The following is a 13,981-nucleotide window of genomic DNA, read 5'->3' as shown; positions in this document are numbered from 1 at the left end:
CTATGCACCCAATCAAGGGGCCACAAAATACATGAGAGAAACACTGGCAAAACTAAAGGAAGCAATTGATGTTTCCACAATAATTGTGGGAGACTTCAACACATCACTCTCTCCTATAGATAGATCAACCAGACAGAAGACCAATAAGGAAATTGAAAACCTAAACAATCTGATAAATGAATTAGATTTAACAGACAGATACAGGACATTACATCCCAAATCACCAGGATACACATACTTCTCTAGTGCTCACGGAACTTTCTCCAGAATAGATCATATGCTGGGACATAAAACAAGCCTCAATAAATTTAAAAAGATTGAAATTATTCAAAGCACATTCTCTGACCACAATGGAATACAATTAGAAGTCAATAACCATCAGAGACTTAGAAAATTCACAAATACCTGGAGGTTAAACAACACACTCCTAAACAATCAGTGGGTTAAAGAAGAAATAGCAAGAGAAATTGCTAAATATATAGAGACGAACGAAAATGAGAACACAACATACCAAAACCTATGGGATGCAGCAAAAGCAGTGCTAAGGGGGAAATTTATAGCACTAAACGCATATATTAAAAAGGAAGAAAGAGCCAAAATCAAAGAACTAATGGATCAACTGAAGAAGCTAGAAAATGAACAGCAAACCAATCCTAAACCAAGTACAAGAAAAGAAATAACAAGGATTAAAGCAGAAATAAATGACATAGAGAACAAAAAAACAATAAAGAGGATAAATATCACCAAAAGTTGGTTCTTTGAGAAGATCAACAAGATTGACAAGCCCCTAGCTAGACTGACAAAATCAAAAAGAGAGAAGACCCATATAAACAAAATAATGAATGAAAAAGGTGACATAACTGCAGATCCTGAAGAAATTAAAAAAATTATAAGAGGATATTATGAACAACTGTATGGCAATAACTGGACAATGTAGAAGAAATGGACAATTTCCTGGAAACATATGAACAACCTAGACTGACCAGAGAAGAAATAGAAGACCTCAACCAACCCATCACAAGCAAAGAGATCCAATCAGTCATCAAAAATCTTCCCACAAATAAATGCCCAGGGCCAGATGGCTTCACAGGGGAATTCTACCAAACTTTCCAGAAAGAACTGACACCAATATTACTCAAACTCTTTCAAAACATTGAAGAAAATGGAACACTACCTAACTCATTTTATGAAGCTAACATCAATCTAATACCAAAACCAGGCAAAGATGCTACAAAAAAGGAAAACTACCGGCCAATCTCCCTAATGAATATAGATGCAAAAATCCTCAACAAAATACTTGCAATTCGAATCCAAAGACACATTAAAAAAATCATACACCATGACCAAGTGGGGTTCATTCCAGGCATGCAAGGATGGTTCAACATAAGAAAAACAATCAATGTATTACAACACATTAAAAACTCGAAAGGGAAAAATCAATTGATCATCTCAATAGATGCTGAAAAAGCATTTGACAAAATCCAACGTCCGTTTTTGATAAAAACACTTCAAAAGGTAGGAATTGAAGGAAACTTCCTCAACATGATAAAGAGCATATATGAAAAACCCACAGCCAGCATAGTACTCAATGGTGAGAGACTGAAAGCCTTCCCTCTAAGATCAGGAACAAGACAAGGATGCCCGCTGTCACCACTGTTATTCAACATTGTGCTGGAAGTGCTAGCCAGGGCAATCCGGCAAGACAAAGAAATAAAAGGCATCCAAATTGGAAAAGAAGAAGTAAAACTGTCATTGTTTGCAGATGATATGATCTTATATCTAGAAAACCCTGAGAAATCGACGATACAGCTACTAGAGCTAATAAACAAATTTAGCAAAGTAGCGGGATACAAGATTAATGCACATAAGTCAGTAATGTTTCTACATGCTAGAAATGAACAAACTGAAGAGACACTCAAGAAAAAGATACCATTTTCAATAGCAACTAAAAAAATCAAGTACCTAGGAATAAACTTAACCAAAGATGTAAAAGACCTATACAAAGAAAACTACATAACTCTACTAAAAGAAATAGAAGGGGACCTTAAAAGATGGAAAAATATTCCATCTTCATGGATAGGAAGGCTAAATGTCATTAAGATGTCAATTCTACCCAAACTCATCTACAGATTCAATGCAATCCCAATCAAAATTCCAACAACCTACTTTGCAGACTTGGAAAAGCTAGTTATCAAATTTATTTGGAAAGGGAAGATGCCTCGAATTGCTAACGACACTCTAAAAAAGAAAAACGAAGTGGGAGGACTTACACTCCCTGACTTTGAAGCTTATTATAAAGCCACAGTTGCCAAAACAGCATGGTACTGGCACAAAGATAGACATATAGATCAATGGAATCGAATTGAGAATTCAGAGATAGACCCTCAGATCTATGGCCGACTGATCTTTGATAAGGCCCCCAAAGTCACTGAACTGAGCCATAATGGTCTTTTCAACAAACGGGGCTGGGAGAGTTGGATATCCATATCCAAAAGAATGAAAGAGGACCCCTACCTCACCCCCTACACAAAAATTAACTCAAAATGGACCAAAGATCTCAATATAAAAGAAAGTACCATAAAACTCCTAGAAGATAATGTAGGAAAACATCTTCAAGACCTTGTATTAGGCGGCCACTTCCTAGACTTTACACCCAAAGCACAAGCAACAAAAGAGAAAATAGATAAATGGGAACTCCTCAAGCTTAGAAGTTTCTGCACCTCAAAGGAATTTCTCAAAAAGGTAAAGAGGCAGCCAACTCAATGGGAAAAAATTTTTGGAAACCATGTATCTGACAAAAGACTGATATCTTGCATATACAAAGAAATCCTACAACTCAATGACAATAGTACAGACAGCCCAATTATAAAATGGGCAAAAGATATGAAAAGACAGTTCTCTGAAGAGGAAATACAAATGGCCAAGAAACACATGAAAAAATGTTCAGCTTCACTAGCTATTAGAGAGATGCAAATTAAAACCACAATGAGATACCATCTAACACCGGTTAGAATGGCTGCCATTAAACAAACAGGAAACTACAAATGCTGGAGGGGATGTGGAGAAATTGGAACTCTTATTCACTGTTGGTGGGACTGTATAATGGTTCAGCCACTCTGGAAGTCAGTCTGGCAGTTCCTTAGAAAACTAGATATAGAGCTACCATTCGATCCGGCGATTGCACTTCTCGGTATATACCCGGAAGATCGGAAAGCAGTGACACGAACAGATATCTGCACGCCAATGTTCATAGCAGCATTATTCACAATTGCCAAGAGATGGAAACAACCCAAATGTCCTTCAACAGATGAGTGGATAAATAAAATGTGGTATATACACACGATGGAATACTAGGCGTCAATAAGAAGGAACGATCTCGTGAAACATATGACAACATGGATGAACCTTGAAGACATAATGCTGAGTGAAATAAGCCAGGCACAAAAAGAGAAATATTATATGCTACCACTAATGTGAACTTTCAAAAATGTAAAACAAATGGTTTATAATGTAGAATGTAGGGGAACTAGCAGTAGAGAGTAATTAAGGAAGGGGGAACAATAATCCAAGAAGAACAGATAAGCTTTTTAACGTTCTGGGGATGCCCAGAAATGACTATGGTCTGTTAATTTCTGATGGATATAGTAGGAACAAGTTCACAGAAAGGTTGCTATATTATGTAACTTTCTTGGGGTAAAGTAGGAACATGTTGGAAGTTAAGCAGTTATCTTAGGTTAGTTGTCTTTTTCTTACTCCCTTGTTATGGTCTCTTTGAAATGTTCTTTTATTGTATGTTTGTTTTCTTTTTAACTTTTTTTTTCATACAGTTGATTTAAAAAAGAAGGGAAAGTTAAAAAAAAAAAAAAGAAAGAAAGAAAAACAAGGAAAAAAAAATGATGTAGTGCCCCCTTGAGGAGCCTGTGGAGAATGCAGGGGTATTCGCCTACCCCACCTCCATGGTTGCTAACATGACCACAGACATAGGGGACTGGTGGTTTGATGGGTTGAGCCCTCTACCATAAGTTTTACCCTTGGGAAGACGGTTGCTGCAAAGGAGAGGCTAGGCCTCCCTATATTTGTGCCTAAGAGTCTCCTCCTGAATGCCTCTTTGTTGCTCAGATGTGGCCCTCTCTCTCTGGCTAAGCCAACTTGAAAGGTGAAATCACTGCCCTCCCCCCTACGTGGGATCAGACACCCAGGGGAGTGAATCTCCCTGGCAACGTGGAATATGACTCCCGGGGAGGAATGTAGACCCGGCATCGTGGGACGGAGAACATCTTCTTGACCAAAAGGGGGATGTGAAAGGAAATGAAATAAGCTTCAGTGGCAGAGAGATTCCAAAACGAGCCGAGAGGTCACTCTGGTGGGCACTCTTACGCACACTTTAGACAACCCTTTTTAGGTTCTAAAGAATTGGGGTAGCTGGTGGTGGATACCTGAAACTATCAAACTACAACCCAGAACCCATGAATCTCGAAGACAGATGTATAAAAATGTAGCTTATGAGGGGTGACAATGGGATTGGGAAAGTCATAAGGACCACACTCCACTTTGTCTAGTTTATGGATGGATGAGTAGAAAAATAGGGGAAGGAAACAAACAGACAAAGGTACCCAGTGTTCTTTTTTACTTCAATTGCTCTTTTTCACTCTAATTATTATTCTTGTTATTTTTGTGTGTGTGCTAATGAAGGTGTCAGGGATTGATTTAGGTGATGAATGTACAACTATGTAATGGTACTGTAAACAATCGAAAGTACGATTTGTTTTGTATGACTGCGTGGTATGTGAATATATCTCAATAAAATGATTAAAAAAAAAAAAAAAAAAGAATGAACTAGATGCCCGTTCTCTATATTTTCATAGCATCCTATACTTCCCCTTTAGGGCTCTATTAGATGATATATGGGTAGGGGCCTCATCTGGTTTAATATATTGTTTTCCCAATATTCAGCATAGTGATTAGCACAGGAAAGAAACAATAAATATGTGTTCCAAAAAATGAATGACTTGTAGGTGCACAAGAAATAATTATTAAAGGAATTAAGTGCAAGGTGGTTCTTTAATGGGGGTAGAGTGGGGATGGAATTCCCAGGGAATTTTTTTAAGCCATGGATTTTGCCCTAAAAGAATTGAAGGGACCCTCTCTCCTTACTGAATGTTTCAGGAGAGGATGCCTGGAATAATCGGTGAAGGAATAGACAGAGGCAATATTAAACTACTGGTTTCCTGCACCCTAATATTGTACAGGTTGCAGTACAGGAGAAGTACAGGATCATACAGCTGGAAAGAGGTCAAGGAAAGCTCTTCCCTCAGAGAGGTGTATGAAGGCTGCAGAGAGCATGGCCCATTCAAGGAAATGAAAGTTGTTTGTGTGGCTGGAGTGTAGACTGTAAGGGGGAGATGTGGTAGAGTGGTTGGCAGCAGCCAGGCCATGGGGCTTTGTAAGCATGTGAGGGCAAAACGACCCATCAAAGAATTTTAAACAAGGTCTCAACATGGTCGGATCTGACTTTTTAAAGATTACTCTGATGAGACGAAATAGTTTCAGTGGCTGAGAGATTTCAAATGGAGTCAAGAGGTCACTCTGCTGGACATTCTTATGCACTATATAGACAGCACCTCTTAGGTTTTAATGTATTGGAATAGCTAGAAGTAAATACCTGAAACTACCAAACTCCAACCCAGCAGTCTGGACTCCTGAAGACAATTATATAATAATGTAGATTACAAGGGGTGACAGTGTGATTGTGAAGACCTTGTGGATCACACCCCCTTTATCTAGTGTATGGATGAGTAGAAAAATGGGGATAAAAACTAAAGGACAAATGGGGGGGGTGATTTGGATGTTCTTTTTTCACTTTTATTTTTTATTCTTGTTCTGGTTCTTTCTGATGTAAGGAAAATGTTCAGAGATAGATTGTGGTGATGAACGCGTAACTATGTTATCATACTGTGGACAGTGGATTGTATACCATGGATGATTGTATGGTGTGAGAATGTATTTCAATAAAACTGAATTTAATTAAAAAAAAAAAAAAAGATTACTCTGGCTGCAATGGGCATAACACCATGCTCGGCATTTCAAAAAATACAACAAATGATCCCTGCTGGCTTACAGTCTAGTTGGGGCGATAAGATACTAGCTCATGAACTCTTAATGACAGCAGGCAACATAATAAATGACAGAATAGAAGATAAAATTAAGCACCAATATTACCAAACATGGTAATATTGTACCATGATAAGGCTGAGAGGAACTTCTGAAGACATGTTCAAGTGCTGTGTTTTACAGATGGGGAAACAAGGGTCCAAGGAAAGGAAGAGGCTTTTCCAAGATCATCCCTTTGGTTGAGCAGCACAAACACTAGTATTGTAGAAGCCTTACAGAAGGGAAGGGGTTTCTGGCTTGTGCAGTTCCTGACTGTGCGTAAACCTCCAGGCCTGGGTCTGAGTCTTTTGAGTGCCTTTAAGAGCAGGACCATGTTGAGTTCGTTCATTTGTTCATTTAATCTGTATTGAACCTACTCCTTGCCATGCCTTCTCTGGACCCCAGAGATATGATCCTGAAAAAAGACCAAGTGTTTGTCCTCATGGGGCTGACATTCTGACAGACTCAGGAGTAAAGAAATCCTAATGTAAATAATTAACGTTTCTCTTTCTGTCCTGGTGCAGTGCTTTGCAATTAGAAGGTGCTGAATTTAAAAATAACTTAAATGCTAACACCCAGATATTCAGAATAAAACAGACATTCAGTTAAATTAGTGACTTCAGACTTGGTGTTTTTTGTTTTTTGTTTTGTTTTGTTTTCTGGGTGAGAAAGGCTTAAATGAACGGGACGAAGAGCAGAGACTCAATATGAATTCTTCGTAAAAGATAAGAACAGTCCACAGTGATTTAATATATGTTAGAGATAAGAGGAAAGGGAGGAATTAGGGATGAGCCCCAGAATTCCAGCTTAGGTGCCCAGGAACAGAGTTATTTGCTGAGATGAGGACTATTACGTTAGTGTAGGTATTCTAGTTGATAGTCTTCCAAGTATTTTCTTACTGTCTAAATTATATACATACATATAAATCATATTATATATATATATAAATTTGGTATATAATCCATATATAGTCACTTTGTACAAAGCAAAAATGCCCCTTTTAGAATAAAAAGTAAATAATAATGATAATAACACCAATACCTAAGTACTTCCTTACTAACTCTGCTCTTTTAATAATTATGATAGTTACAGCAAAATAGATTTTGATTCTCTGTAAGGAAGGGCTTTTGTCAGAATTGTTCTGAAGGAGCAGGCTGCCTCTGAGGCTAGAGAATTTCCCAGTGCTGGGGGTGTTTGTTCATTTAATTTGACAAAAAGTGCTTTCCAGACTCAGGCCTATGCTATTTTCTGGGGTTGCAAAAACGAATGAGTTTGGGGAAGACGCCATATAATTTTAAGTCAACCTGCAAGCTGTAAATGTATTTTACTTTAAATAAAGTGGAAAATTTTTTTTGAAAAACAAACAAAAAAAGACGAACAAGAAATAGCCCTTGCTGTTACAGAACTCCTCGTCTTACAGATACAAAAGGGATTCAAATATCATTTTCTTTTAGTTCAACAAACTTTTATTGAGTGTTTACTGTCTACCAGAAATGGTTCTAAAGGTTATTTTTCCAACGCTGAGATTTTTTGTTACTCATTTTTTATTTTCAAGATGATAGCTATCAGTCAATTAGTAGCATGTGCAAAATATCCTCTAATTAAAGAGGAACTGGCTATCATTATGCTTAGTCTTAAGAGAGAGGCATGTAGAATTTATTATGGAAATGAAAGTGGTGCTTCCCTTTGCATAATAACCTCTTAGACTTTTTCTTATGTCCTCTCACCAGCTACAGAGATCAGTGGTAGCATCGGGTGAAAAGCAGTTACAAGTGGAGTACCGCATCAGCAAAAGGTAAGAAGCATCGTTCTTGGGCAGGGACCCCCTGTGCTGAGGCTTGCCTGCCTTCCATCCTGGGGCTCAGCTGACTGCCAGGTCAGTAGCAGCCAGACAGGGTCAGTCAGTGATGCCGTTGGAGAACATTTGGACCACGTTGATATCTACACATTCTGTTTGAGAGGGAGAAGTTTCCACTCTCCTTCACCCATGGGCCTTTCAGATTGTTCTATCATCTGAGATTTGACTAGGAGACCATTAGGGGAAGACTTGTAAAAACTCCTATGCCCTAAAGCAAAAAATAACTGTAGTTGTTCTCCTAACAAGGATTGCATTTCCATTTGTAATTTTACTTTGCAAGATTCCATTCCCACCCCCTGACTCATAGTCAAAGCATGACTTAAAAACATTCAGCCAAGAAGGATGAATAAATATATGGATATGATTCAGCCCTGAGAGCCCCAGTTTCATCCCCTTTCCTCCATCCCTGCCCAACCTCATCCCCCACTGCAGCCTTTTATTTGTGCTGTTCAGATGGGGCTGATGGATATAGTCAGTTTAAGACTTTCCATCAGAGCCATGCCAGACAGCCATGTCAGAGTCCTTCGAGAGATGCTAGACCTCAGGATCTGTGGTTAGTTTTTGTTGTCTGGTCTAGAACTTCTCTGGGAAGTGAAATGAGTGATGAAATCTGAGATTCAGGCTTAATTTACTTGGTCTGCTACATTTAGGGTTCTTTCATGTTAGAAGTTATTCTCTAAACTTTGGAAGGTCCATGCAACCTCCGCTTCATTGCTTGTCCACCTTTCCAATACTCTACTCTCAAAGAGGAAATACATTCCTATAATTGCATTCATTGCTTTTAGGGGAGGAGGTGGTATTTTCTTCACTTTTCACATGAAGAAAGTGAGACCCTTGCTGACTCCTCTTTCTCACCTCCCATCACTTTATAACCCTTTGAATTTTAGTTCTACCCTCCCAACTTCACTGGAACTGGTCTCTCAGAGGTCACCAGTGAACTTCAAATCACCAAATAATTTTCGTGCCCACAAACCTTCACTGACTATCCATAACCCACAAAGTTCAGATTCCTTACCACCACCAGATTTCTACATGAGCCAACTTATCCAGCCTAATCTCCCATTACTTCTTTCATATTCCAAATGCTCTAGCAATACTAGATTATCTCCTGCACATACTATGTATCATCAGGCTTCCATGTCTGTGTTTATGCTGTTTCTTATCTCTACATCTTTTCCATCTATTGAATTTACTCAGTTGAAATTTTGCTTTAATATCACCATGTTCCCCAGTTGCCCCAGTCAGAATTAGCTTTTCCTTCCTCTGTGCTCCCCCAGCACTTTATTTTAAAGTCTATTGCACATTTTTCAGTCTACCTTAATTTGTGCTTAGTTATTTTTTTGTTTGTTTTCTTCTATTTAATTTATGAATTCTTTGAAGGCAACACTTTGTCCTGGGTATCTCTGTAAACCTTAGAGCATGTAGCATAGCACTCTGTGTGTACTCCACAAGAAAGAATGAAAGAATGAACAAATTCATCTATGCTTTGGAGAGCAAACAAGTGCTCTTCCCATATCTTGTCAAAGTGCCTCCCTCCAGAGACCTCATGGTCTCCCCGAGGAAGCTTGGAGAGCACTTCTTCATTTTCTAGGGACTTAAATTCTAATTCCAAATCTTACTCTTTGTCACAGCCTCAGCTAGACATTCAGGAAAAGAAACCAAATTTCTTCTTTGGCTTTTCCCCTATCCCAGTTTGTTCTTGGAGCAGAGCAGAAGAGCAGATAATCCTGTGTTTAACAGAAATCACTATGAAGAGCTTACAACGCATCTATATGCACCATCTCTTACAATCGCCACAAGTCTCTGAAGTAGATATTATCATTCCCCTTTTATAGATGAACACCCTGAACCTTAGAAAGACTGAAGGTTAAGCGCCTGACTTAGGATCACACAGAGGACCAGGGACGGGTCTTACTACTCTAATACCCAAGCTTTTTCCACTTCACCCAGCTCCCTCTGCTGAAATGTCTCTAAAATATAGCAGTTTTAAAGGCAGAGACTTTGTCTTATTCCTGTTTGTATTCTAGCGTCTGAGGCTGTGAGCCTTTACTTTGGGTCTCAGCCCTAGCACAGGGCCTGGCACTCGGGAGGCCTCAGAGAATGCTGAGTGGGTGAATGTGGAAATGTTGAGAGAGAAGACAAAGTGGACTGGGCAGATTCAATATGAGGATGAGTAGATACATAGGCATTTGTGTCTGCCTTTCTGTCCTTTCTTCCTTCTGGCAATCATCATCATTCATTCATTCATTTTTCCATCCACAGGCATCCTTTAGTCATTTCTGGCATCAGTGGGAATGAGTAGGCCCCGAGCAGGAGTCACTGATGCTCCAATCTGTGGTGTGTTTTAGCGCCTGGCTGAAGGACACCGTTGACCCCATGCTGGTGACCCTTGACCACCGCATTGCTGCCCTCACAGGCCTTGATGTCCATCCCCCCTACGCAGAGTATCTCCAGGTGGTGAACTATGGAATTGGAGGACACTACGAGCCTCATTTCGACCATGCTACGGTAATGGCATGACCATCTCCTGGGTAGGGAGCTGGGGCATGGATTTCCCCTGAGGCAGAGGGTTCTAGGGAATACTGTGTGACTTCCTGGGAGGAAGGTGGTTGTTCCAGAAGATCTGAAAGCCTTGGTTCCAAGCTGATTGCTGCTGACTCATTTTCTTATCTGCCACCATCCACCTTTCCAAAATTTGCTAGTGGGAATTTTTCATGCAGCCTGTGATTGAGTGGCCTGCTTCACCCAGGGACTTCCTGGTGAGGATTCTCATTCCTCTAATCCCTCTTCTTTCCTCATGATCTCAACTCCCCTACTTTGCTGACAGGTACTAGGCAAATATATATATATAAATATATATTTCAGTTTAGTTTTATTGAGATATAGCTACATGCCATGCAGTCATCCACAGTGTACCATCAGTCATTCACAGTACGATCACATAGTTGTGTGTTCATTACCACAATCAAGTTTTTAACATTGTCATTACTCTAAAAAAAAAAAGAATAAAAATACAAGTAAGGAACACCCAAAACATCCCATCTCCCCATCCCCCCTATTATTCATTTAGTTTTTGTCCCTGTTTCTCTACCCATCTGTCCATACACTGGATAGAGGGAGTATGAGTCACAGGGTTTTCACAATCACACGCACCGTATAAGCTGCATCCTTATACAATTGTCTTCAAGATCAAGGCTACTGGGTTGCAGTTCAACACTTTCAGGCATTTCCTTCTAGCTATTCCAAATACACTAAAACAAAAAGGGATATCTGTATAGCACATAAGAATACCCTCTAGAGAGTCTAAAGTTGTATGTAATGGTGCCTAAGAGTCTCCCCCTGAGCACCTCTTTGTTGCTCAGATGTGGCCCTCTCTCTCTCTAACTGAGCCATCTCGACAGGTGAACTCACTGCCCTCCCCTCTACGTGGGACCCGACTCCCAGGGGTGTAAATCTCCCTGGCAATGCAGAATATGACTCCTGGGGATGAATGTGGACCTGGCATCATGGGACTGAGAGTATCTTCTTGACCAAAAGGGGGATGCAAAATGAGACGAAATAGTTTCAGTGGCTGAGAGATTCCAAATGGAGTCGAGAGGTCACTCTGGTGGACATTCTTATGCACTATATAGATAACACCTCTTAGGCTTTAATGTATTGGAATAGCTAGAAGTAAATACCTGAAACTACCAAACTCCAACCCAGCAGTCTGGACTCCTGAAGACAATTATATAATAATGTAGATTACAAGGGGTGACAGTGTGATTGTGAAGACCTTGTGGCTCACACCCCCTTTATCTAGTGTATGGATGAGTGGAGGAATGGGGATAAAAACTGAAGGACAAATGGGGTGGGATGGGGGGATGATTTGGGTGTTCTTTTTTCACTTTTATTTTTTATTCTTGTTCTGGTTCTTTCTGATGTAAGGAAAATGTTCAGAGATAGATTGTGGTGATGAACACGTAACTGTTATCATACTGTGGACAGTGGATTGTATATCATGGATGATTGTATGGTGTGTAAATGTATTTCAATAAAACTGAATTTAATAAAAAAAAAAAAAACTATAGCACTGAGATGACTATATAAAAATGTAGCTTATGAGAGGTGACAATGGGATTGTGAAAGCCGTAAGGACCACACTCCCTTTTGTCTAGTTTATGGATGGATGAGTAGAAAAATGGAGGAAAGAAACAAACAAACAGACAAAGGCACCCAGTGTTCTTTTTACTTTAATTGCTCTTTTTCACTTTAATTATTATTCTTGTTATTCTTGTGTGTGTGGTAATGAAGGTGTCAGGGATTGATTTTGGTGATGAATGTACAACTATCTAATGGTACTGTGAACAATCAAATGTACGATTTGTTTTGTATGACTGCGTGGTATGTGAATATATCTCAATAAAATGAATGTAAAAAATTAAAAAAAAAAAAAAAAGGAATACCCTCTAGAGTGACCCTTTCAACTCCATTGGCAATCTCTCAGCCACTGAAACTTTGTTTCATTTCACTTCCCCCTTTTGGTCAAGAAGATGTTCTCAATCCCATGATGCCAGGTCCAGGTTCATCCCCAGGAGTTGTGGCAAGCATTGCCAGGGGGATTTACACCCCTGAGAGTCATATCCCAGGTAGTGGAGACGGCAGTGAGTTCACCTGCTGAGTGGGCTCAGAGAGGGTTGGCAAATATATTTTGAGGATTAAAATGATCTCACCCAAACTGATCTATAGATTCAACCCCAAGCTTTATCAAAATTCCAGGAGCTTTTTTTTTCTTCTTTTTTGATAGAAATTGACAAGCTGATCCTAAAAGGTGTATAGAAATGCAAAGGACCTAGAACAGCCAAAACAATTTTAAAGAAGAAGAACAAAGTTGAAGGAAGCACACTACCTGATCTCAAAACTTAGAATGAACAATATGGTATTAGTGTAACAATAGACACATAAGTCTATGGAACAGACTAGAGAGTCCAGAAATAAACCCACATGTTTATGGTCAATTGATTTTTGATAAATTGTAAATTGGATCCAATTGTAAATGGGAGAGGATAACAAATGGTGCTATAACAATTGAATATCTATCTACAAAAAAATCCTAAAAACTTTAAATGCATATCTTATACCACATGCAAAAATTAACTGAAAATAGATCATAGAACTAAAGGTAAAATACAAAACTATAAAACTTCTAGAAGAAAATATGAGATAATCTTTGTGACCATTAGTTAGGCAAAGATTTATCAGGTATGATACCAAAGCATTGTCCATAAAAGGAAAAATGATAAATTGTACTTCATCAAAATTAAAATCCTGTACTCTTTAAAAGATACCATTACACCATGTGACCTTGCAATTCCACTTCTAGGAATATATCCAAAAGAATTGGAGGCAGGGATTCAAACAAATACTTGTACACCAATGTTCATAGCAGCATTATTCATAATAGCGAAAAGATGGAAACAACCCCAGTGTCTACCAACAAATGAATGGATAAACAAAATGTGGTCTATACATACAATAGGATCTTTTCAGCCAGCAAAAGGAATGAAGTTCTGATACATGCTACAACCTAGATGAACTTTAGACATCATTTGAGTGAAATAAGCCAGATGCAAAAGGACAAATAATATATGATCCCACTTATATGAAATAATTAGAATGTGCAAATTCATGCAGTCGAAACTAGAATACAAGTTACCAGGGAATTAACGCATAATTGTTACAGAGTTAGTGTTTGGGAGGACTAAAAGTTTTGGTAATGGATGGTGGTGATGGTAGAACAACCTTGTGAATATAATTAATACCAATGAATTGTATATTTAAAAGTGGTTACTATGGGGAATTTTAGGTTGTATATATGTTACCAGAATTTTCAAAAACCCATAGAACTGTAAAAAGGAAAAAGTTTTGGTAATATATTGTGGTAATTGTGGCATTGCACAATATAATTAATGCCACTGAGTTGTACACTTAAAT

General features: G+C 38.8%; 1 protein-coding gene across 2 annotated transcripts in view; it reads left to right on the top strand.

Annotated features, from left to right (window-relative positions):
* Nucleotides 1-13,981, top strand: part of P4HA3 (prolyl 4-hydroxylase subunit alpha 3) — a 58,598-nt gene that overhangs the window by 37,069 nt on the left and 7,548 nt on the right. For both annotated transcript variants that reach the window (XM_037841306.1, XM_037841304.1), the window contains exons 8-9: nt 7,881-7,945; nt 10,357-10,516. In XM_037841306.1, the coding sequence (XP_037697234.1) occupies nt 7,881-7,945; nt 10,357-10,516 (225 nt within the window). The remainder of the gene's footprint in view (nt 1-7,880; nt 7,946-10,356; nt 10,517-13,981) is intronic.

This window comes from Choloepus didactylus, chromosome 6 (genome assembly GCF_015220235.1).
Source record: "Choloepus didactylus isolate mChoDid1 chromosome 6, mChoDid1.pri, whole genome shotgun sequence".
Lineage (NCBI taxonomy): Eukaryota > Metazoa > Chordata > Mammalia > Pilosa > Megalonychidae > Choloepus > Choloepus didactylus.
Note: the sequence above shows the minus strand (reverse complement) of the source record. Positions and strands in the feature narration are given on the sequence as shown.